Below are 24523 nucleotides of genomic sequence, written 5' to 3' on the forward strand. Positions count from 1 at the left end.
AAAATGTGTAAGAGTGTTTGTAATTCTCCTCTATAACGTAAGTGGCTTTGGTTAAAATTTCTTTCCCCTAAAAAGTATTTACTTTTCTAAAGTTGCAAATCAATTTATGCTAAAAGTTTAAAGTAAAAGGTATTCAACTTAAGACTCTTTTTCCTTAGCTATAAAGTGATTAAGTAGATATGCATATTAAATGCCCATGCCTCCTGAAAACTTCGAACTAATGAACTCAGACATAGCACCTTTGGCCTATCTGTGACAACTCTCATCTTAACACCAGAGTAGATTTATTCTCTCTGACATGAAGAGAAAATCCTGGACAAGCCAGGTAATCCTGACCTGCTCTACGACTGCACCTCCCATCCCTGCCCATTCACTACTCCAAAAATCTTCCCTCCAGTCAACATTTTAGTAACCTTTTTTTATTTCTTTTCTCAAGCATGGTCTTTTTTTTTTTTAATTAATTTTTTTCCATCACCATTTATCCCCTCTATGCTCTCTTCCACCTCCACATACCTCCTCTCCCTCAACCCGCAATCACTACACAGTTGTCCATGTCCTGGCGTTCTCGCTCTTTTTTTCTTTTTTGCTCAATCCTTCCATCTCCCCAGCACCAACCCCCACCAGAGTTGTCTGCCTGCTCTCTCTCTTTAGTAACCATTTTTAATAAACGACCTTTGAGAAAAATATTTTACAAGTGAGAAAAAATTCTTCCAAAGAACTATTTTATCAAGCAATTTTTTCCAAGTTAATTAGACATTTTTAGTGACTCCTCTGGATATTCTTGTTCTGTTGATAATCCTCTTTACAAATGGTGATACACAATGTACCAAACTCTATAGTGGAAAAGTCATGTAAGATGAAGAGAACAGGAAAGTCAATATTTCACTGTTTCATTGAGATCTCCAGCATACCAACCTGACCATTCTCATATTCAAATTTTACTCATTTGTAAGATTATCAGGTTAGACTAGGCTGTAACTTAACTCCTTCCCTGCTCTGAAATTCTGTTTCTATGAAAATCAAAAACAGAACCATATTTAGCGTATCTAAAAAAATTGTTTAAAAAATACCCACATACATTCAGACATACATACTCACACACATACAAATATCCCTTGGTGCCACTGTCAGAAACAGACAATTAGTCCTATCAAATGCATTCTTTTTGTTATTAAGTTTTATAAGAAACTATACAAAGTGATCTATAGATTCAATGCAATCCCTATTAAAATCCCAACTGCCATTTTTGCAGAGTGGAAAAGCTGGTCTTCAAATTCATATGGAATTGCAAGATGCCCTAATTAGCCAAATTGAAAAAGAATAGTCCCAGGACTCACACTTCTTGGTTTGGAAACTTACTACAAAGCTGCAGTAATCAAAACAGTGTGGTACTGGCATAAGGGAGGGCCTGGAGAGTATTATGCTAAGCGAAATAAGCCAGTCAGAGAAAGATAAGTATCCCACGATCTCACTTATATGTGGAATCTAATGAACACAGTAAACTGATGAACAAAATAGATCCAGAGACATGGAAGCATGGAACAGACTGAAGAATCTCAGAGGGAAGGGAAGAGAGGGAGGAAGAAATTAACTAAAGAACTTACAGGCATAACCTACGGACACAGACAATAGTGTGGTGAAGGCCGGGACAGAGGGGGTCAATGGGGGATAAAGAGGGCATCTGTAATACTTTCAACAGTAAGGCTAAATTAAAGAAACTGAAAAGACAGTCTAAAGAATGGGAGAAAATATTTGCAAATCATATATCTGAGGAGGGTTTAATGTGCAGAATATATAAAGAACAACAAAATGACAAATAACCCAATTAAAAAATGGGAAAAGGACTTGAATAAGATGATATACAACTAGCAAATAAGAATATGAAAAGTTGAGCCCTGGCAGTGTGGCTCAGTTGGTTGGAGTCTCGTCCCATACACCAAAAGGTTGAGGGTTTGATTCCTGGTCAAGGCATATACCCAGGTTGTGGGTTCAATCCCCGGATGGGGCCCACATGCAGAAGGCAACCGATTGGTGTTTCTCTCATATCTATCTCTTTCTCTCTCTCTTCCTTTCTCTCTCTAAAAATCAATAAAATAAAAAGATTATGAAATGTTGAATAGAAACAGACTCATAGATACAGAGAACAGACTGACGGCTGCCAGAGGGGAGGGGAGTTGAGGGGGGCTGGGTGAAAAAGGTGAAGGGTTTAAAATGTACTAATTGGTACTTAGAAAATAGTCACAGAGAGGTAAAGTATAGCATAGGAAATATAGTCAATAATATTGTAATAACTATGTATAGTGCCAGATAGGTACTTGAAATATGGGGGGGGAAATCACTTTGTAAAGTATATAATTGTCTAATATAAAGTAATATTGAATGTAAACTGAAATTGAAAAATACAATTTTAAAAAAGAACATAAAAAGTTGTTCAACATCCTTAGTAATTAGGGCAAAGCAAATCCAAACCACAATGAGGTACTATTTTGATACCATTGTAATTTAACCCAGTTATTAATAACTGGAAAGGAGCAAAAGGAAGGCCAAATATTATAGGCGTGTCATTTGTACAGCTTTGCCAGGAAGCTGCAGTTTAATATTCCTCAGGGGGCCACTGATGTATTACCTGAACATTGCTGGGGGAAGGGACTGGTCAGGGGAAGAAGAGATGCATGCCCAGGAAAGTCTGGGTGACACAGGGAAGGTACTTGTCTGTCACCCTCGGGAACAGGTCATTGGCCAGAGTAGGCATGGCCACTGCAAGCATGGGAAGATTTGAGATACTTAATCTCCTGAACAGTAGTTCCTTCTCTTGGTTTGTTCTTGTGCTCTTGCACTCTTGGCTCCTGGCCTGCAGGGTTCTCAGGCTCCTGTACTGGTCCACATGGCCTTGAGCCATGTGGACCCCACACACAATGGACTAATGGACTGCAACCACCCTGATGCTGTGACGAACCAAATTCCACCATGGAACAGAAACTTTGGACACTGGCTTTGCTTCTAGCTCTATTGAAGCCCCAGCTGCACATCTTCCAGGACTGGATTAAAAAAAATGAGACTTTGGAAACCCAAGGATGTAATCCAAGAAAATAAAGCTTTCTACCACATCCATCTTCCCGCGGGGGCCTCCAGAAATGCTTATTCCAGCGGTACCCCAAGAGCCCCACTCCCACTAGCAACGGAAAAAGACCATCCACGCTTTTCTCCGATAACACTATTTCACAACTAATACAGGATGTGAATGAGACACCAGGGTGGCTATCAATTAAAAAATAATAATAAGCAGTGATAAGAGAATGCTGAGAGCTTGGAACCTTTCTACTTTGCTGGTGGGAGTGTAAAAAGGTGCAATCACTGTGGAGAAGAGTTTCACACTTCCTCTAAAAGTAAACACAGAATTACCATGAGAACCATCAATTCCACTGCTACAATGAGACTCAAAACACTGAAAACAGGAACTCAAACAGATATCTGCACCCCAATGTTCACTGCAGCATTATTCCCAATAGCCAAAAAGTGGAAACACCACAGTGGTCCATCAAGAGATGAATGTATTAACCAAGTGTGATATATACATACAATGGAATATTAGTCATAAAATGGACTGGAGTTCTGACACATGCTACAACATGGATAAGCCCTGAAGCATTATGCTAAGTGCAATAGGCCAGTCACAAAAGGACAAATATTATATGATTACAGTCATATGAAATATCTAGAATAGGCGAGTTCCTGAAGGAAGATAGTAGATTAGAGGTTACAAGAGATTGGAGTTATGGAACCTACATTTTGGAAACAGGCCATGGTGATGCTTGCACAACAATGTGATTGCAACTAATGCATTGAATTATACACGTAAAATAGTCAACATGGCATATTTTATGTTTTGTACGTATATGTGCATGTGTAAATATACATTTAACAACAATTTTTTAAAAGTCTCATGAGACAAACTTATCCCCCAGCCCGGGTGACTCAGTTGGTTGGCATATTGTCCCAAACACCAAAAGGTTGCAGGTTTGATCTCCAGTCGGGGCGCATACAGGAGGCAACCAATGTTGCTCTCACATGCTTTTTCATCTGTCTCTCTACCTGCCCCCTCCTCTCTCTCTTTAAAATCAATGAACACATCCTCAGGTGAGGATTTTTAAAAAAAACAATAAAAAACTAAAATCTCCTTCCAGGGGTGGAGATTTTCAAAAAGGTCAACTTATCAAGAGAATTTTTGTTTTAATGGCTCTTAGTTTCTTGGCAAAATTTCGGGACTTGAACAAGAAAAGGTTGAAACTCTACTTTAACCAAAGAACAACAAACCTTTAGGGATAAAGGAAGAGTTAAGTTTGTGACTGAACCATACAACTGATAAACCTGGAACCAAGCTCTTTTCTACATTAATCAACGAAGTAATAGAAGTCGTAGTTCAAAAGAAAATTAGGAAGAGATGAGGAAAACTAAATAAATATTACTGAAATATTTTGAATCAGAGTTCTGAAGACAATTATATCTCCACTTTTCATTCACCCAGCATCAATCCCATTTTTATTTTATCCCTGACCATAAATTAGAGGCTACCCCCCCCCCCCCACCTCTACATATATATGGGAACAGAGAGAACATTTTGCTTCCTCTTCCAAATAATCACTGGGCACATATTATACAATCAATATGAACTCTGTAATCAATACAGAGCTTATAAGAAACTCACTATATATGGACCCTATTCTTAAGTAGTTTGTATTCTGTGAAGATAAATACACAAGAAGCTCTGATAACGGGCAGAACAGTGAACACCATGAGTTTAATAAAAATAATGTCCTATTTCCTTCTACGATTGCATCACAAAACCAAAATGAATTCATAGAATTTCAGAATTGAGAAAAAAACGTTAAAAACTATACAGGAAAAGGTCTCTCAGCATTTTTTCCCCTTCAGTGTCACACCTGAATATATGCCATGATCCGGTGGGCTACATCAAAGGTTCTGAAACATGTTGGATTTAGAAAGAGGCTGCCTGTGATTATAATATGTATAACCCACACCATCCTACTCTTCCCCTGAGAACTGCCCCTCCAGCTCAACTCTCATTTCACAACTGGAGAAACTGAGCCAACCTCCCTAAAAGTTCATTAAGTCAGATGCTCAAATGATAGACTGTCATGCAGGAGTCTGTTACTGACCTTACCCTTTCTGCTGCTTTCTTTGATAGCCCTTTTCTACACTCAATAACATAAACTCTAGTGTTTGAAGCTTCACATTTTTGAGGAATGACTCCTGGGCCTCCTCAGGAATACTGCTGTAGTGCATCACGTTTACCCAAAAAACACCAACCCGATGGCAAGTGGGGAACAGAGCCCTGTTGGAAGGTGGATTCTCAGATGCTCGCTAGGCACACTTACTAGCTAGTTGAGGGAAAATACAAATCAGCTTTTGTAATTCAGAAGGCAATTCAAATTCAGCAAAATTACAAATGACCACCAAGCACCTGAGAGTTACCCTGGAACAGTCAAAGATCTGAATGTCAAATCTATAAAAACCTAGCCTGTTCGGCAGCTGCTGCCAGAACTTCAACCAGTAGAACATCTGCTTCTTTGAAATGCCACTTGTAATACCACATACCTAGATAAAGATATTTTTAAAGTTTAAGCGCCTTAATTTTTAAAGTCACATCACTTATTTCTTAACCGTGAATTAAAGTATTTTTACAAATTAATTAGCCCAGTAGTTTCAGTCTTTCTACGTTATGTATCGTACAAGGCACAAATATGAATACATATATATGAGTAATTCTTTTTCAAAAACAAGCAAGATGTAGGTAACAGTTATTAATGAGAGCTGGCCTGAACATTTAAAAACCTGCCAGCCCTTTCTAGACTAGATACCAGTCTTTCATAAGAGGCTATAAAATCAGAGAGAAAGACATAAGGAAAGACAGAGAAGTATGTCTTTGTTTTAAAGAATGCTGGTTCTAAACATTATGAAAATTTAATTAATACAGTCTATTTTAAATCCTTCGAAATTGGTCTGTATAAATACACTGTACAGCCTGGCTCTCAACTATTCAACTCAATGTATTTCAGAATGTCCTTATAATCTTACATTAAACAACCAATGATGACAACTAAAAGTGATGTAGGTTCACTTTGGGTCAATCTATTGGTTCTCTGAGATATTAAAAAAACACACACAAAAAACTCTCAGCAAATGATTAATGAGAAGACCACTTCCAGTATAACAAGCAGATTAATACTAAATGCTCATATTTCCTTAGTACAACTAATTTAGGAATTGTTCTTCCAAAAACAGTTTAACAATCCAGGTTTTCATTCCCATTAAATTTAAACTTTTGCTAAACTTTTTGTATAATACAAATTAAGAATTACAAAGTGTTCCTAAAATTGAAGTAAAATAAATTCAATATTTTTGCAAGATACAGAATTGAATGACTTTGTAATACCAAAAATATGCAGACAAAAAAATTACTAAAAGTAACTTGTCTTCTACATAGTGCAAAACAGAGAAAAAACTGAATTGCCCAGTAAACATTCTTTCAAGTTCAGGAAACACAACAAGAAAAGCACAAATGTTTGATAATATAAAGTCTTACCTAGTTTTCATAAATACCCACTGGTAATAATACACCACACAGGGTGTTGCAGGCTCTTACTCTGATAAGACCACGCTGTTCTAAGTGTCTGTGACCACATTTTCCCCACCCAAGCTGATTCATGAGCACTTTCTACCAATGTGAGTTTCCACGAAAGGTAGTCGCTGAGCACAGAAGCCTCTTCTATCAGTGTCCCTAAACTCGCCCTTTGTAGGGGCCTCCACATTCTTGCTGTACGTCAGAGCTGCCCGTGGAATGCAATGCCTCGGTATTGGAATGTAAACTTATTCATGTCAGCCTCTACCCTGTGGGGCACACACAGCAATCATACTGACATTATACGGATTCATAATCCTAATGTACAAAATGATTAAAAATGTAATACTCTGAGATATACCTTCATTTCTAGGAAATAATAAGCAGTTTCTAAATTTTACTTTCCTCCTTTAAAATCTGATGAAATGACTAAATGGTGCTCCTAAACCAAAATCTATGTATTCATTTTGGACTTATAAAAAATGTTCACGTGATGTTGTCTTAAGATAGCAGAAGAGCAATTAACTTTAAGAAAAAAAAAAAATAAAAAGAAACTGCCGATGCCATCAGTTCCATTCTCAAAAATCCATAGAACATACAGGAATAAATTTTAATAGAAGTACAAGAGGAAAGTGGTTGGAAAGACTTAGCTTAAAAATGCATTTAAATCTTTTAAAATAGTTTATCCTCACTCATCAGTTCAATAACAAAAAAGAAAGTAACAGCTCTTTAAAACAAAAGCATATACACACCAAGCACACATATACGTTGCATGTATGTGTGTAAATTACAAACTGTTTATAAAGCATGGCCTTTAACAGGCTATTTCAGTAGTAACTACTTGGGAAAACTAAGCATACAATGAAGCATCCCTAAATTCCTTTCAAGACCCATTTAGAAATATTTTAACAATCACCACCCTGCATGGATTAAAAGAACTTGTTCCTCTGCTCAGTGAATCTCAACATTTAACTTTTGCTTATAAAAATAGAGCACAAGGAAAAAAATTACAAGCGAAGGCCTCATAGCTGTATTTTCCCCCCTGTTCATGTCTCAGTAGCCTGTTTTCTATTTAACTGCAGAAGTACTGAACATTTGCTATTTATGTTTTAAACATTGTAATTCCTTAAAAAAAAAAAAATCTAACCTGCACTGTCGTCAATAGTATCTTTGAAGCACTGGTAACAGCAATGGCACTGCCACCTTCTGTAGGAGCTCTTTTCTCTGCAGCAGTGAGCACTCCCCATTTCCCAGTGTGTTTTCTCTCAGTGAGTCCATGCGGCTGCTGTAGCTGGAGCCGAGAGCCAACATTCCTTCTGACGGCTAATTTCCTGCTTCGATGACCCACCCACCCCTCCTGGCTGCAGTTATGTGTTACGCATGTTGTATGGGCACTGTTTCCGCATACCAGCCTCATGACCTCAGCGGCTGCCTGACAGACGCTCTTTATCAATTTCTATTAATTCATTATCTACTCTCTTGTAAGTCAAGGGCAAGTAGGGAAATCTGCAATGTCTGCTCTCCTATGAGTCTTCAAGGTCAAATGCTTACATGTGCTCAGCGGTGCAATTTTGTTATTAAAATTTACCCAGGCTGCACTACACACAATGCTCTCCACCAAAGGAATGCTGAATTGTATACCTGGCATGAGGGATTATCGTGGAAAAAGACTAGCATAAATTTAAATCAAAACAACATGTGAAAAGTTGAAAGAAGCTGCTTTTCCTCTTGTCTTTCCCTTCAAGAGTAAAAAGGTGGATCTTACCTCGGCTGTGTTGGGGTGAAGAGAGCAAGCAGTTTTTCTCTCTTGCCACAATTTAAACCAGCAAAGGGCAGTGGTGTGATGATGATTACACTTTGGTAGTGCCTATGTCCTCGTGACCAAACTGCGAGAGAACAGCTCAGCTAAATTGATCTGCTGCTATCAGTCCACACAGTGGCACAAACAGGTCTCTGCTGATCACAGTGCTTTGTACACAGATGGCAGCTGATCAGTTTGTATAAAAGTTATGGTGCATAACAGCGTTCTCCTTCAGCATGTAGACACATGCCTTACCCAGAAATGCCTTTGTTAAATGTTCACATTTCATTGTGCACAGCTCATCACGTATGTGTTGAAGAGACAAAGCAGCTTAGCTCTAAAATATTATCTAAAAATGACCAAAAAGATCTATGTAACGTGTCAGTGAGGAAAACAGTAGATGAATTCAAATGAATGGTTGAGGTTAGCCCTAAACCAGACAGAACCTGAACTGATCTCTAGAATCAAGCAAGATCTCAAGAATGCCAACCAAAAGTCTGATATGCTTTTAAGTCTTATAGGAATGGCACCAAAACCCAGCCACCAGCCTCCCAAAAACTTGGCACAGACCTTAAGAGAAGTTGAAATAATAGGCATGTCTTTGTAAGAGAGAACCTGAACAATAATTCAGGCCACTTGAATAATACTGCATTAATAAAATTTGAAAATTAAAGGAAAAGCATAAACTCACACATATATGTAATTTCTTACAAAGATATCATAATTATATAAGTAATAAAATGTCAATTTATTTAAAGTATCTCAGTGAAAGATGAACATCACTCACAAGCCATACTTATCCTGTTTCATTTTGTTTTGTAGGTAATTGTTTTGTAAGTAATTTTTCCTTCTAATTCTACCAATAAGTAACACTGGGAATACTGTTTAACCTCTGTTTCAGATCTTCCCTTATAGACTGCAGTGGTAAAAACTCACTACTTACTATCAAAAATAAAATACTTAGAAATAAATTTGATAAAGGATGTGCATGACTTGTACACTAAAAACTACAAAGCCTTACAAAAGGAAATTATATAAGATAAACAAATTATGAGATATACCATGTTCATGGTTTGGAGAGCTCAATATAGTTAAAGATAGTGAACCTTTCCAAGTTATTCTATAAACTCAGTGCAATTCCAATCAAATTCTAACAACATTTGACACTGATGGGCTGATCTTAAAATTAAAGGTGAAGACACAGAAAAGTTAAAACAATTTTTATAAAGAACAAAGATGGGGATATGACTAACATAATTTCAAAAGTTACTATAAAGAAACACAAGTGAAGACAATGTGGTATTAGACTGACATGCAGATCAATTTAGAACAGAAGAGATTTTCCAGAAACAGACCTAAACAACTATGGTCAACTGATTTTTAGCATTCGTGCCCAGGCACATTATTGAATAAAAAATATTATTTTCAATACATGGTCCTGGAACAACTGAATATCTATATGGAAAAACATAAACCTCAACCCTTAACTTATACTATACACAAAAATTAAATCAAAGTGGATCTCATACCGAAATGGAAGAGCTAAAACTATTAAATTTCTAGAAGAAAAACATGAGAAAGCCTTTGACATAAGGTTAAGAAAAAATTTCTTAAACAGAACACCAAAAGTACAAATTATAAAAGAAGACATTAATATAATGGACTTTATTAACATGCAAAAGTACTGCTCTTAAAAGGCATATTTAAGAAAAGGGTGGAGAGAGATCTAAGACGGAGGAGTCGGTAGAAGTTATACTCACTTCCTCCCAGGACCAAACTGGAATTGCAGCTAAAATACAGAACAATCAACCTGAATAACCAACTGAAGACTAGCTGAACAGAAGTCTAACCAAGGATTTACAGAAGAAGCCACACTGAGACCGGTAGGCAGGGCAAAGATGAAAAGGGCTTGCCCCGCGGACCCATGTGTGATAATTAAGAATCCAAAGGGATACTCCAGCTGCAAAGGTCCCTCCTGAGGAGTGTGGGGGTCTTAACCCCATGCTAGGCTCCCAAGCCCAGAGCACCAGAACTGGAACGAGGTGCCCACATAACATCTGGCCATGAGAATCAGCAAGTATTCCGTAGAAATGGGAGTCTGCTAGACACCCAAGTGTTCTCCTAAAGGGTCAGCACACAAAATATTCACAGCCACTCATGCTGGGCTCCAGCAGAGGGAGGGACACTTGGAGCAAACTGGATTCATGTGAAGGGAGATTGGGGTATGTGGCTGGTGGAGAGAGAGCTAGAGGCAGCCTGGGGAAATGTAATAGCCCAACACCCCGCCCCCCCATTGCTCCACCCTGCCAAGCTCATGCCCTGCAGAAGCATCAGCCCTTGGAGTGAAGGTCCGGGCAACTCAGAGGGTGTCAGACTCTGAGTTGTGTTGCTCTGAGGTGGGAGTTATCCTCCCACTCCAGTGCCTGACCAGCACCTCCCCAAAGGGAAGATTCACTAGCCCCACATTCCCAATGACCCACCCTGATAAGATTGTACCCTGCTAAGATTGTACCCTGCAGAACTCTCATCTGCTGTGGCCAGCTTGGGCCTATGGTACAAACTTTCTAGGAAGGCTATTGAGGAGGTTTGGACAGAATTGGGAAAAACTGAATTGTATAGCTCTAGGGAAGGGGCCATTTTTCCCTTGCACAACTGAACGGCACCACTGAGACCCCACCCCACCACAAAAGTCTGTAGTCATCTAGTGGGTGGTGGCTAGAATTGGTGCACCCATCACCATTAGTAATGTAGAAAACAAGGTAGCAAAAAACATCCAATCAGAGAAGCCAACAAAAAGAAAATTAAAAAAAATAAGGATAGTTTAAGAGACCTCAGGGACAACATGAAGCATAACAATATCCATATCATAGTGGTACCAGAGCAAGGGATTGAGAACCTATTTGAAGAAATAATGACCTGGTGAAAGAAAAAGACAAAGAGGTACAGGAAGTACAGAGAGTCCTAAACAAAATTAATCCAGAGTCCCACACTAGAACACATCATAATTAAAATGCCAAAGGTTAAAGACAAAAAGAGAAATTTAAAAGCAGCAAGGGAAAGACAGCTAGTTACAGAGCTTCTATGTCTGGTCTAAGATTTACCAAATCCTCCAGGATCCTCTCATTCTACTGATCTAAAATGACCACCTGCCCGACTGGGCGTGGCTCAGCAGTTGGGCATGGGCCTAGGATCCAGGCGATTGGGGTTCGATTTCCGGTCAGGGCACATGCCCAGGTTGTGGGCTCGATCAATGACTCTCTCATCATTGATGTTTCTATCTCTCTCTCTCCCTCTCCTTTCCTCTCTCTGAAATCAATAAAGATACATTTAAAAAAATAATAATAATAATAAAATAAAATGACCACCTGCTTGTAAGCTTTGAAAATGAGGCTGTAAGGTCCAACCTAGATTGTAGTAACAAAAACAATCTCTATAAACTGGGACTCAATATTTTACCCATCGTAAGGTCAGGTGAATCTAGTAACTAGCTTGGTTTGGAAACTTCTGTCTTGGTCAATTACCTTTCATGGTCTTGCTCCATGTTATCTTCTAACTATTTTTTTTGTAAAACAAGAGACTCTGGTGTCTTTTCCACTTATTGTTCCACAAGCACATTCTTAGAAAAATTAAAACTCATACTTCTGGGCTAGAGTAGTTATCAGACAGCTCTCCTCTACTATATTCAAAGGACTATAATTATATTATAGTCTGACACAGATAATCTATGAAAAAAAAAATCTGTTTTAACCCCAATGGTGATTCCATACACAAAATTAACTATAAAGATTTTTTAAAAGTCCACTTAAATGGGATAATGATTATAAAACCTAAAGACCTCATTCACAGAAACTCCTCATTCTGTTTCCTAAATTATATAATAAGTTAAAATTCAAGATCAGGTGACAGAGTGGCAAACTGAAATGGCCTCAAGATTCCTAATAACAGTTATTATTTTATACCACATAATCCTTCATGGCAAAAAACCTCTGAGATATACATACATATATAAATCCTGGAATACATATGATTTAGACTGATGAAATGAAATACTCTCAACTTAAATTTTTCCAATTTGCAAAACTGAATTAAGTATACTTAATGATGGTTTTCTAAATTCACCTAAATAAACCAAAGCCTAGTTTTTATTTGTTTAGTTTTATTTTATTAAATTTATTGGGGTGCCCGGCCGGGCGTGGCTCAGTGGTTGAGCATCGACCTAGGATCCAGGCCCGGGCTGCGGGCTCGATCAATGACTCTCTCATCATTGATGTTTCTATTTCTCTCCCCTCCCTTTCCTCTCTCTGAAATCAATAAAGATATATTTTAAATTTATTGGGGTGAGGTTAGTTAACAAAATTATATAGGATTCAAGTGTATAATAGATCATCTGTACATTATATTGTGTGTTCACCCAAAAATAATTTTTAAAAACACAGAAAAGTGTTTGTAAGACTCTGACCATTGTCCTAATTTAATTATATAAAAATGTTTAATTAATAATAAACTTACCTTTTTATAAATTTAATTTTTTTTTCAATTACAGTTTACATTCAATATAATTTTGTATTAGTTTCAGGTGCACAGCATAGTGGTTAGACCATCATGTACTTTACAAAGTGATCCCCTCGGTATTTCCAGTACCCACCTAGCACCATGCATAGTTTCTACAAAATTACTGGCCATATTTCCTATGCTGTACTTTACATTACCATGGCTATTCTGTAACTACCAATCGGCACTCCTCACTCTATTCACCTTTCCACCCAGTCCCCCAACACACTCCCTACTGGCAACCATCAGTTTGTTCTCTGTATCTATGACTCTGTTTCTGTTTACAACAAAGTTATCTCAATGAAACTAACACATTCGTAAGTTTATAGCTATAAAAAAAACCATAAAGCCATCGATAAAAAAATAAAGTCAGTAATATCTTGAAATATCTGACTGAAAAAATTTTTGACAAAGGTATAACTTAAAAAATAGTTATTTAATGTTTATGTAGATATGTAATACATGAATATTCAATATCAGAATTGTATTTAATATATTTAAAACACATAACCCCTATGAAACCACAAATGTATGGCAAAAGTAAGAAACATCTAAGGAAACCAGTAACTTTTAATATTTTGGGCTTAGAGATCATTTCCTAATCAGTGAAATAGAATTAAGCAGATAGCTTTAAAACCCACATTATATTTAAATTCTAACACACACACAAATTAATATGCATGTCTAAGCTATTACTTCACATTATATATTTCATCTATTGCTACTCTTGAAGTACTTTTAAACAGTTTTCAGTACATCCAAAAAATAAAGTTGGATAGATAATATACAATAAATTTATTTTCTTTAACATTCCAACATATGATTTTGTTGGCTTTAACATATATTTGTATATAAATATATTTATGTTATTTTTATATGTGTGTGTGTGTGTGTATATATATATATATATATATATATATATATATATATATATATATATATAAAATTTAATTCACAATAAAAATGAACTAGAGGATCCCTGAACTATGACTAATTGGAAATTTTAGTTTTATAAAGACATTCCAAATTCACCAAGTATAATTTGCTTCATATATCAATATCTCTCTTTATAATATACTCCCTCTTTCTATTTTGTTAGCGTTTCCACTACTGAAAGTATGCTTCTTTAAACAAAAACAAATTTAGTTGCTACATATGTAAGAGACTTTGAATTCATAAGGTAAAACAGTAATTCACACATCCCTCCAACCCACCCCCACCCCCAAAATAACCATGGCACAAGCAAGGGCTGTGAAATCCTTAACACCTATCGGCAGATAAGCAACTCAAACATTTTACCGAGAAACACAATACTGTATTTCATTGACACACACGTGAAATATAATATTTACTTCTGCAAGAGAAATCCAAACATCATTGCAAAGAGGAACTTCTAGGGTGAACTTACACACTCATCTACACCAAGGATCATAAATGACAAACTCCCTGACTGAAGACCTCAAGCATCAGACGACCTGTGATATCATATCAGCTACACACACAAAAACAGCAGGGTCCTTCTCTGTAAGGCCACATACTTACTTTGTTGAGACACTACCAAAGCCAGTATCCCAAGGACTACGAAAGCTTGCATTTACATGTACAGCACATCTGTGAAGTTGTAGTTATAGCAACCAAATTCCCAACTTGATCCAGCAATTGAACTCCCTCTCCAGAGAACAGTTTTGCTGTGTACATCAGGTATCACATCAGAACATGATTTAAAAGGGGCAGGGGTGGTCTAAAAAAATGCTAAAAAATCACGTTAGCTTTCCAGGATGAAGACCTTTTGTATCCTAGCAGAAAGTACAACTTATCCCAGAAGGAAGAACATTTTAGTATATCCCATTTTATTATTTACATATTTAACTCTACTCCTATAATTTACTAGAGACCTATCTTATCTCAAATTTAACACAGAATATATTCACATCAAATATAACTAAACTCTCCCTTTAATACATCAACTCTAGTCAAACCAAGTTTACATGCTCCATAATTTTATTTGCCTTATTTGGAACTCTTTCCCAGCATATCCTTAAAAAATCTTTATATATATATATGTTTACCTTATATGTGTCATGGGAATACCTGGACTTGAGTCAACTTTAGGTAAGGCAAGTAGGAATTATGGATGATGCAAGACCTGAAGGAGTGTGAGTAAGCTCATAGAGTGTAAGCCCAGGGCTAAGGAAGACAATCTAGCAAAGAAAGGTAATTAACAAACTGAGAGAGCGTGAGGGGAAACTGAAGAGCAAGTCTAACACAGGCTGCTGGCTGCCTACTCCAACATCCATTCTCCTTTCTCCCTAGAAGGATATTTTTATATTACTATTTTTAGTGGGGCACAGTGCATCTCCGAATAAAACACGACGTATCTCAGGCTCCTGGGTGGTCCGAAGTGGCCACATGACTACATTCTGGACAATGAAATATAAAAAGAAGTGTTCAAAACATCCAATGTGGATGGCAGTTCAGTTCTGTGCTCTCCCGCCCTTCCTCGGGCTTCGGGCCTCCACCGCAGGCCGGAGCGGGAGCTGGGCGGCCACCCCGGCCCTGGGGGTGGAAGCTGGGCGCCCCTGGAAGTACAGAAGACCAGAGCCTGCAGCCTTTCTCACTGCAGCCCCAGGCCGTCCTGGGCCGGCTACCTTCAGAGTTCTCTTTACAGGAGAGAACCCTGTAAACAGGGCTCCTGCTGTGTTTACGCAATTGTTTCATGCAACCAAAACCAGCTGTAATTAACACAGCAAAATGATTTCCAGCAACACACCCACTGCCCTGTCCCGCTCTTCTGCACTCCCGCCCGCAGGGACTAGTACCAGCTCCTCGCGGGCCCGCCCCAGGCTCCCTCCCCTTTGGCGCTGCAGCCTCATGCATTTCCCTGACTCCTCCCGACTTTAACCCGACGTCCATTAAGCCACGGGTTACCAAATAATATTTCTAAAAGGGAATATATTAGCATAATACTGTTAAACTCTTTTAAACAGTGATTTTTTTTAAAGGGTAGGTTAAAAATATAATCCTGAACTAATATCATTCAATAAATATTTATTAAATGCCCGCTATGTGCTAGGCACTAAGGAAACAAAGATATATTATACAGACCATGCCTTGAAAATCTTAGTTTGATACAGCATCAAATGATTGATCCTGACATTATATCCGAAAACGGTGTCCAAAGTACATAAATAAAACATGGTGGATGGAAAGGGGTGGGGGCGGGGTGGCAACAATGAGGTGGACATCCAAGACAGAGGGAACAGCCCGGGAAAGGTACGCTCAGGCCGCAATCATCAGCCTGGGTATCTGGAGAGGGTGTGAGGAGTCATGTAGGTTGGAAACACACTTTTGAGCTGCCCTATACACCTCACTAAGGAGTCTGGGTTCTGTCAATCTCGTAGCTGGAAGTCATTGAGGCTCTTTATGCAAGTGATCAACAAGAAAAAGTCTGTACTTTTTAACAATGATATGCTGACACTATGGAAGGACTGAAGGCATATGGGGAGCTACTTTAGTAGAGCCGGTGACATCTGAATAAGGCAGTGGAGTGCTGAAACAGGCAGTGATTTGAACCATACTGTCATTTCTAACTCTGACATGCTTGTTATTGACTAAAAAACCAATTGTCAGGGGACAAAAGTGAGGTCAGAACTGAGACAGACTTACAGAAATTTCTACAGTAGGTGACAAGCAGTTTATTAAAGCCATTAGAGAGAGAAAAAGCTGCATCCCAGATATAGTATCTAGAGTGCAAGGGACTTGGAGCAAACACATAGAGATACAGGTGTTCCACATACACCCTTAACTCCTGCACCCTTCTCTTCCTTTAGTGTATGCAACTAGCAAAGTCCAAACTCCAGCAACACCCAACCACCCGCCTTCTCCATGCTTGCCCCTAAACAGCTGAAAGTTCATAGGAGGGGAGGGGACCACCCATAAATCTATGACCACAAATATCAAATGGGCACTCGGCACCACCTTTGTTTTACAACTTCTCTCTCTTTAAAACTCCTAAACACCCACCATTGAACTCCCTAATCTATGGGCCTATGCCTTTTGTCCTAAATCTGTGTGAAAAGGGTGATGCTCTTTCACTCTTTCCAAAGCTAACAGCCCCCCACCTTGTGGGCTTCATCCACACCTGCAGTGACCTCCCTCTTTCCCGTCACATCTATTCACTCTTCTCTACCGGATCACTTCCACCAACATACAAACATGCACCAGCATCTTCCATTTTTAAAGAAACAAATGGCTCTTGATTTAACAACTGCCAGCCCCACCCCTGTTTCCGTGCTTCTCTTCACAATAAAATTCCCCATTTTGACGAAACTCCTCTTCGGCCAGTTCTTATCTTCCCACTGTCTCCTCAACCAGCTCTACCACTGCACTGAGACTGGTCTGTTCACTCAGGTCACCTTTGCCTCTGACCTCCAAGTTGCTAAATCCAAAAGTCATGTCCTTGTTTTCACCGTGTTGAACATTTCTACAGCACCAGACAAATGGGCCCCTCTTCCTTCTTAAAGCCCTTTTATCTCTTGGCTCTGATGACACACAAGCGGGGTCTCTATGTGTTTCAGCACCACATTCAGGGCAAGCACAGAAAAGGTACTTAATATTTATAGGGTGAATGAGTAAGACTGAAGGATATACATAGAAAGAACTGTAGGTGAGCAGTTTGGAAAACAGGTCGGGATCAAAGGCTCATTAATATTAATTAAGTATCGAGGGGAGGACTCTCTTGAAAAGACACAACTAATAGCCTAGGTAAGGTGTCATCTAGAAATTAGATCATCACTTTTGATAATCCTTTTGGTAAACAATTCTAAGATATGAAGTTTTCAGGGTACTATTTCTTACAGTGATTAGGTTTTATGCATTAATATTTTAAAAGAATACAATTACCATTCATTCTTGATAACTATCTCTAACTTAGTAATTACTTAACCTATGAAGCAGAATACTTTGGCACTCTTGATACAGATATGTCAGCTTTTTAAAACTGCTGCTGGATTAGGTGTGGGGGGAAATAACTGTAGGGAGACACACACAACACGCATATACATATTTATAAATATACACATATATTTCAATCCAACTATATATTCAGTTATTCGTATATGTTCATATGTATAGATCAAGTTGAACACTTTTAAGTTAAAATAGAAGTAACATTTTGATTTACTGACTGTTATCATTAGTTGGCAAACTACATACAGGTCCCAAGCACCTGCTTCTCCAAAATAATGTGATAATGGGTAGTATAAGCCAATGCCTGAGATAAGCAGTTCTTATATAACTTATTAGTGCTTACTAATTCTGCATCACCCACTAACTTTGGGTCATTCCAAATATAAATTGAACAAGGTCTTATGTTTTCTCTTGGAATGGAGGGAGGGGACAATTTTTTTCTTTTAAAGAAATAAGAAACCTCCCCGGTCAGGCGTGGCTCAGCAGTTGAGCATTGACCTAGGATCCTTGAGATCTTGGTTCAATTCCCGGTCAGGGCACATGCCCAGGTTTCAGGCTCGATCCCCAGTAAGGGATTGCGGAGGAGGCAGCCGATCAATGACTCTCTCATCACTGATGTTTCTACCTCTCTCTCCCCCTCCCTTCCTCTCTCTGAAATCAATAAAGATATTTTTTTTAAAAAAAAAAGAAAAAGAAAAAAAGAAATAAGCAACTTCTAATAATGCTGGCTATAAAAAACAGCAACTTCTGAATTTATGCACCACCTCATTTAACCCTGTTTCTTCCCATGGCAGGAGGGAAGTGTGTAATACCAATACATCGTTTTTAAAACTCAATGAGGACAGTTTTAAGATGATCTGGAGTTTTTCTATTGTTTTTCTTTTTTTCTTTTTCCCATTCCTTCTTCAGTAACGACTCTTTCCCTCCATGCTAACTTGTGCTCCCATTACCGTGATTTTGCCAACACCTGAAGGTAAATCTTACCTGTAATATACTATTTTAGGAACTCTGATCCTCATTTCTCTTCATACCTTTTGGATATATTTAATGTCCAGTCAAGTTACCCACCTTTTGGATATATTTAATGTCCAGTCAAGTTACCCTCCATTCCACTACATAATTCATTAGTGAGTATTTTTAAAATGCCACCCTCTCTTCTCCAATAAGGTGTCACATGACTTATAACAAATGTATACTTTCGAGAGTTTGATTTTCTAATCCTATATAGCTCTTCACATGAAATAAAGAATATCATGTATCAGAATCATTCACCCATTGTTTCACCCCCTTTCATTACTAAAAACCAAGTCTCAGGGCAATCCATTAACTTACCATGGAGCAATGGTAAGTATAAAGTAGGCCTGTGATTTTTAAATTCAAGTAGCTCATTGTTTGCCATGAGAATAGTATTTCAGCCTCTCAGAACTGATTAGTTAAATGTCTTGTTTGCCCACTTATCCTCATTACAGCTGCCAACTTTAATTTAAAATGTGATCGTGGAGAGTATGATAGCAAAATTTTAATATTTAAACTGTGGATATATTTGGTATGAATGAAAGAGAAGCACTAATTGCAAATGGACACAGTCAGCATAGTACAAATAAATGATGTGCACATTCCTCCCAGCCTCCTGCCAATGTTACCTGAGACTTCAATTACCAACAGTCAGCCTAGTTATGCAGCTTTGTAAACCAGACCTCTCATTAATGCCAATACCACCAATGCTTTCCCAACTACTCCATGCCCTAAAATGCATTTCTATTCTAGACAACTTGGTCCTATTCTTGTGCCTTCACTCAAGCTCTCAACCCTATCTCTGTGACATTACTCAAGCTCTTTACTATGTCCAGATTTCACTTCCAACCACTGCCCAGCAATCTAAATCATAAACACTACTCAAAATTCACTTCCTTACATTAAACCCACCCTTGATTACCACCCACACACATTAAAATACCCCAACGTTTGAAGGGGTCTTGCACTCTTAGTAGTCTTTGCTATATCAATTTGTACTGTATTATTTAATGGCACCCGGGCAATTCTTTCATCTTTCACATAAAACTGCCTCCTCTCCCCAACCAGAAATTAAGTTACATGACAGCAGGGAGTAGACCATCTTGCTTCCATTGTACATTCCACAACCTACTGTAGAGACCAACAGTAAGTAGAACTTAATATAAGTTTCTATTAATGCTTCAAATAACATGGAAATGCACCTCAAAATTTGCTACCAAATCCATTTTAGAATGAGACAGAATAACCCATAAATATGAAAGGGAACCATGAACCAATCCTAACTTTTGATGGTATTTCAGCAGTTTCCATCGACAGTGCTGGCCAGGTACACGTATCATTTGTCACCGTAGCACGCAGATGACAACTAGGTCTGCCCCTGATATAACTGGGCAACTGGAGGCCCCACCCCTCTGTGCATAGGTCTTTGTCCTTAATCCCTCTGGCTCCCAGGTTTAATTACAATCCTTCTCTTGGCATCTTCCAATTTCCTAGACCTATGGCTGGCCCAGGCTTATCTTTTCCTTCAACCTCACAGCCCTGTCCTGGGACCACACTGACAGGAAGTAAAGAGCTTGTTTACCAATTGATCTGTTTGTGAAAAACACAGAAAGTTTTTTACTGTTAGGACTAAAGATATTATTTATGATTAAACATGGTGTGCATGATGATTTCTATGAAAAGGTCCTTTTTTGGAGGCCTCTATAATGAAATTGATTTGATGGAAAAAAGCAGGTTGAACATAGTCCTAAGAGTGATTATTTTCCAGGATTGTGACCAGCATAAATCCAAAGGGTCTGTGTACCAATAATGCTTCGTGTCTTTAATATCTAGTATACTGGGTTTTTGTTTTGTTTTCTTTTTGCAAATGGCTGTAAAAATGACTTGCACATTAGGAGAAAAAGATTCCAACTCTATGAGTTAATATACAGCCTAGGTAAACTATTTCCTTCTCTAACAAATAATCCAAACAGCAAGCTGAAAGTTTAGAAACACAGCGTAAGCCTATCTTTATTATCTAAATTAGATTCTCAACCTTTCAAAGAAGCCAGCAGTCAAAAAAAATAACATTAATCCAAGTTATTACACTGTGACTTTACTATAAAATAGGCTTCAGCATTTATAGAGTCAGGCAGTTTTAGAAGTGAGAAAATGTAAAGCATGTAACCATTTTTATTGTAGCGCCTTAAATACACTGGTTTAGAGCACAGTAGGGCAATAATATTTTCCTGCCCTTATGCAGAACAAACCAAAAATACATTAAGAAAACCATTTCTAAACCTGCAACTTTATATAAGATTATTTTCATCTATTGCTTTCCAGCCCCACCGCTGTTGCAAAGAATAACTTTGAAAAAAATTAGGGTGGGAGGAGCTCCTTTTCAGGATACTTCACTACCCTCTGCCCATCACTGTCTCAGTTTACCAGCCTACCATGACAATGGGTGTAAACAGCACATCATAAAACTGTGCAGCACGCAACTTGCACAACTTAGTGACCACACTGCATTGCCTACAAGCTTGAAAAAACACAGAGTTCACACCATTTGGATCTTCATCTCGGGCAAAGGTCCCCTCTGGCATTTTCCTAAATGAGAACCAGAACATTCTTTGCTGCATTCCTAAATTACCTTCGCTCACTATCTTTCTGATCGTACAAAGAAACTGAATTTATTTTAAATAAGACTTTAAGAAAAATGTAACTATAAATCGTACACTGCTTCAAGAATAAAAATTACACTCTAAATAAAGAGTTTAGCTCTATCTTAGGGCAACATTATAAGTGACATTATAGCGACTTGTACAAATGCCAATGTTTCAAAACTTGATAAATCTAATAGCTGTACAATGAAACTCACAAAAACGTTTGTGTCACTGGAATTGCTTAGAGTGGGGAAGAGTACGTAAGCTGTCACTGGATGTTACAAAGGAAGTCATAGGCTCCATAAATGTTATAAATATCATCAAGGAATAATATTCATGTTTGAACAACCAAAGTAAAAATATGCAACCAAAACAACCTTTATCTGTTCAAAAAGAAAATGAAAAAAAATTTTAAATAATAAAAACATAAAATGCTGGCTTAAATGTCAATTGAGAAATTCAAAAAAGCTAATAAAATCTGGGAGCCATATGACAAATTTTCTGTCATGTATAACACCCTTCTCACATGATGATATATCAGTGTCAAGGCAATTTCATGAGAATTAGTTAAAAATATGAAACTGTTGCTCAAAGTACTTTGATTTATAACTAACTATTGAAGGTAAATTACCTGTACAAATGAGTTGAAATTTTCAAGAGAATGATTAAATTACTGATCATATATACTGATAACCAATTTCTAGGCTGACATGAGAAAAACATGGTAAATGTGGAGAATGGTCTGTGAATTAGCTATTTTGTAAAACCAGCAAACTATTACTAACACCTAAGCCACATTATTTGTTAATCAAACCTCAATATTTTCCAGAGGGAGAAATATATATGACTCGCTAATGTCAACTTTTAGCATAGTACCAGTAGAGACTCTTTCCTAGTACAACCACCTCAGCACTATTTCTAAGGCAACATCTCCAGAGGAAACAAACAACTTGGAAAGAGCAAATGTCACCAGGTGCAACATGAAGGAATAACCTATATATAGTCCTGGCTTGTTATTCAGTCTGAAACACCATTCCTTCCTTCATCCCATTAGAGTACTGACTTGCAAGCATTTGACATGCAGCCAGAGAAATAGTGACTTATGTCATCTTTTAAAATAATTAGACGTGGAGTCCCAAACATGTGTTCATGAAATAGGTCTGAACTACAAGTCCTCTTTCCTCTAGAACAACAGTTTTCTGAACATGAGGTTCCTATTCCACAAGTTAGAACAAGCTGTTACTTGACTAGCGGAGGATGGCGGGTAGTCCAGAAAGCCCATCACAGGCTCCTTTGCTGTGCTAGCACCTTGGGCTACAGACTGAGCTTGTACAGCAGACCTTGCAACAAGAGGAGGGGTCGCTAACCTCTGTTCTCTTTCAGATGCATCCGTTCCAAAACACATTCATTAAAGCATAATTTACCCTTTACAACAAATAACTAAATTGTGCAAAGTTCAAATAATTGAACATTAACTAGATATTAAGATGTATAAAGAGTAAGTCCTTACAAACAGCTTTTAATATTATGAGGCAATGCATATACATGTTAATTGAAATAAGCAAGATATTAAATTATTTATAAGGTATGTTCTTTAGCATGTGGAACATGTACACGTAAGATGAGATGGAAAAACGCTGAAATATTAAAGAGCTTATCTTGGTAGAGAGATTTTTAAGCGACATTTTTTTCTTTTCTTTATCTGTGATAATTTATATTTATATAATTATTATTACACTTTACATTAATTTTTAAAATATGCCAATCCTTAAATAGTCTTTGCCTGCACCTTCTTCCAAGTTCAGAAATAGAGTCAGACATGGTCTCCACAAAGGAACCAAACAATAGGTCCTGTGTTTGAGGGAGTAGAAAAGTACTGCTACTCAGTTCTCCATTCCTCTGGGAAAGGAATTCTAGAATTACAGGAAATGTTTCACAGGGTCACTCCAAGCTTCCCAGGCAGACTTCTAGGAATTCTACATTACCAGCATCTCCTCAGTCATCAAATGCAGATAATAATTGTATCTACCTCAAAGGATAGTTGTGAAATTAAACAATTCAATACACAGAAAGCATTTAAAATAGTACGTGGCAAGTAGAAAGCACTACCAAAGACTTAGCTATTTTTTTTCACCATTTTATTACTACTACAACTATTACTACCACTGCTTACTACCACCGCCACCATCAACACGATTACTATTACTACAACTATTGCTACTATAAGAACAACAAACAGGCAGCTTCCTTCCCTCATGGGGCCATGTTCCAAAGAGAGTAAGTAATGCCTGCCAACCTGATTTCAGAGAAGTGGAAGGCGGAACAGGCACGGGAGCTTCAGAGATTGTCGTTCGTTAGACGCAACGTGTCTCTGGCACTCTCACTACCACGCTGGCCAGCGGCCCATCTCACTGCCTTCCATCACCACATCCAGGACCATATAAATTACCTCTCCCTATCTCACTGACTCTGACTTTTTATAAAAATTTGTTCACATCCTTAAAATGGATTCTTAACATGTCCTTGACCCTCTCTGAATTATTTATCAAGAATATATTTTAATATTAGGTTGTTATAGAAGGGGGGGTGGGAGAGCACTAGTCTTCAATACATTTCGTCAATTTAAATAAAATATTTAATTAGTAATTTTAAATAAAGATATTTAACCAGTTAAAATTTTTAAAATCTCAAGTCAAAATAAAAATATTTGTAAAAAATACACAGTTGGAAAAAACTACTACTGAATCTTAGTGCTGATATCCCCTGTCAGGAAACCTGGAAATACACAGCCACATTTACGCCAGATGAGTCCTAACCCTCTTTGGCCATAGCTGATTGGAACTAGAACATATCGGCCCCAAGCCAAGCCAATCAGACTATAGCCTGAAGAATCCAAAGAAAAGGCAC

General features: G+C 37.8%; 1 protein-coding gene across 9 annotated transcripts in view; it reads right to left on the reverse strand.

Annotated features, from left to right (window-relative positions):
• Positions 1 to 24523, reverse strand: part of RAPGEF2 (Rap guanine nucleotide exchange factor 2) — a gene marked incomplete at its 5' end in the record, with an annotated part of 216469 nt that overhangs the window by 101107 nt on the left and 90839 nt on the right. The window contains one exon of one of the 9 annotated variants that reach the window (XM_081134189.1): positions 7788 to 8020. The exons of 7 other annotated variants lie outside the window; for them this stretch is intronic. Coding sequence is in view for 1 of the 2 variants with exons in the window: in XM_081134188.1 (XP_080990314.1) it covers positions 6605 to 6615 (11 nt within the window). Of the gene's footprint in view, positions 1 to 6604; positions 6736 to 7787; positions 8021 to 24523 lie in introns of those variants that run through there. One more of the 9 variants, XM_081134188.1, reaches the window with a different exon arrangement.

The sequence above is a fragment of the Miniopterus schreibersii genome (assembly GCF_964146895.1).
Source record: "Miniopterus schreibersii genome assembly, chromosome: 4".
NCBI lineage: Eukaryota > Metazoa > Chordata > Mammalia > Chiroptera > Miniopteridae > Miniopterus > Miniopterus schreibersii.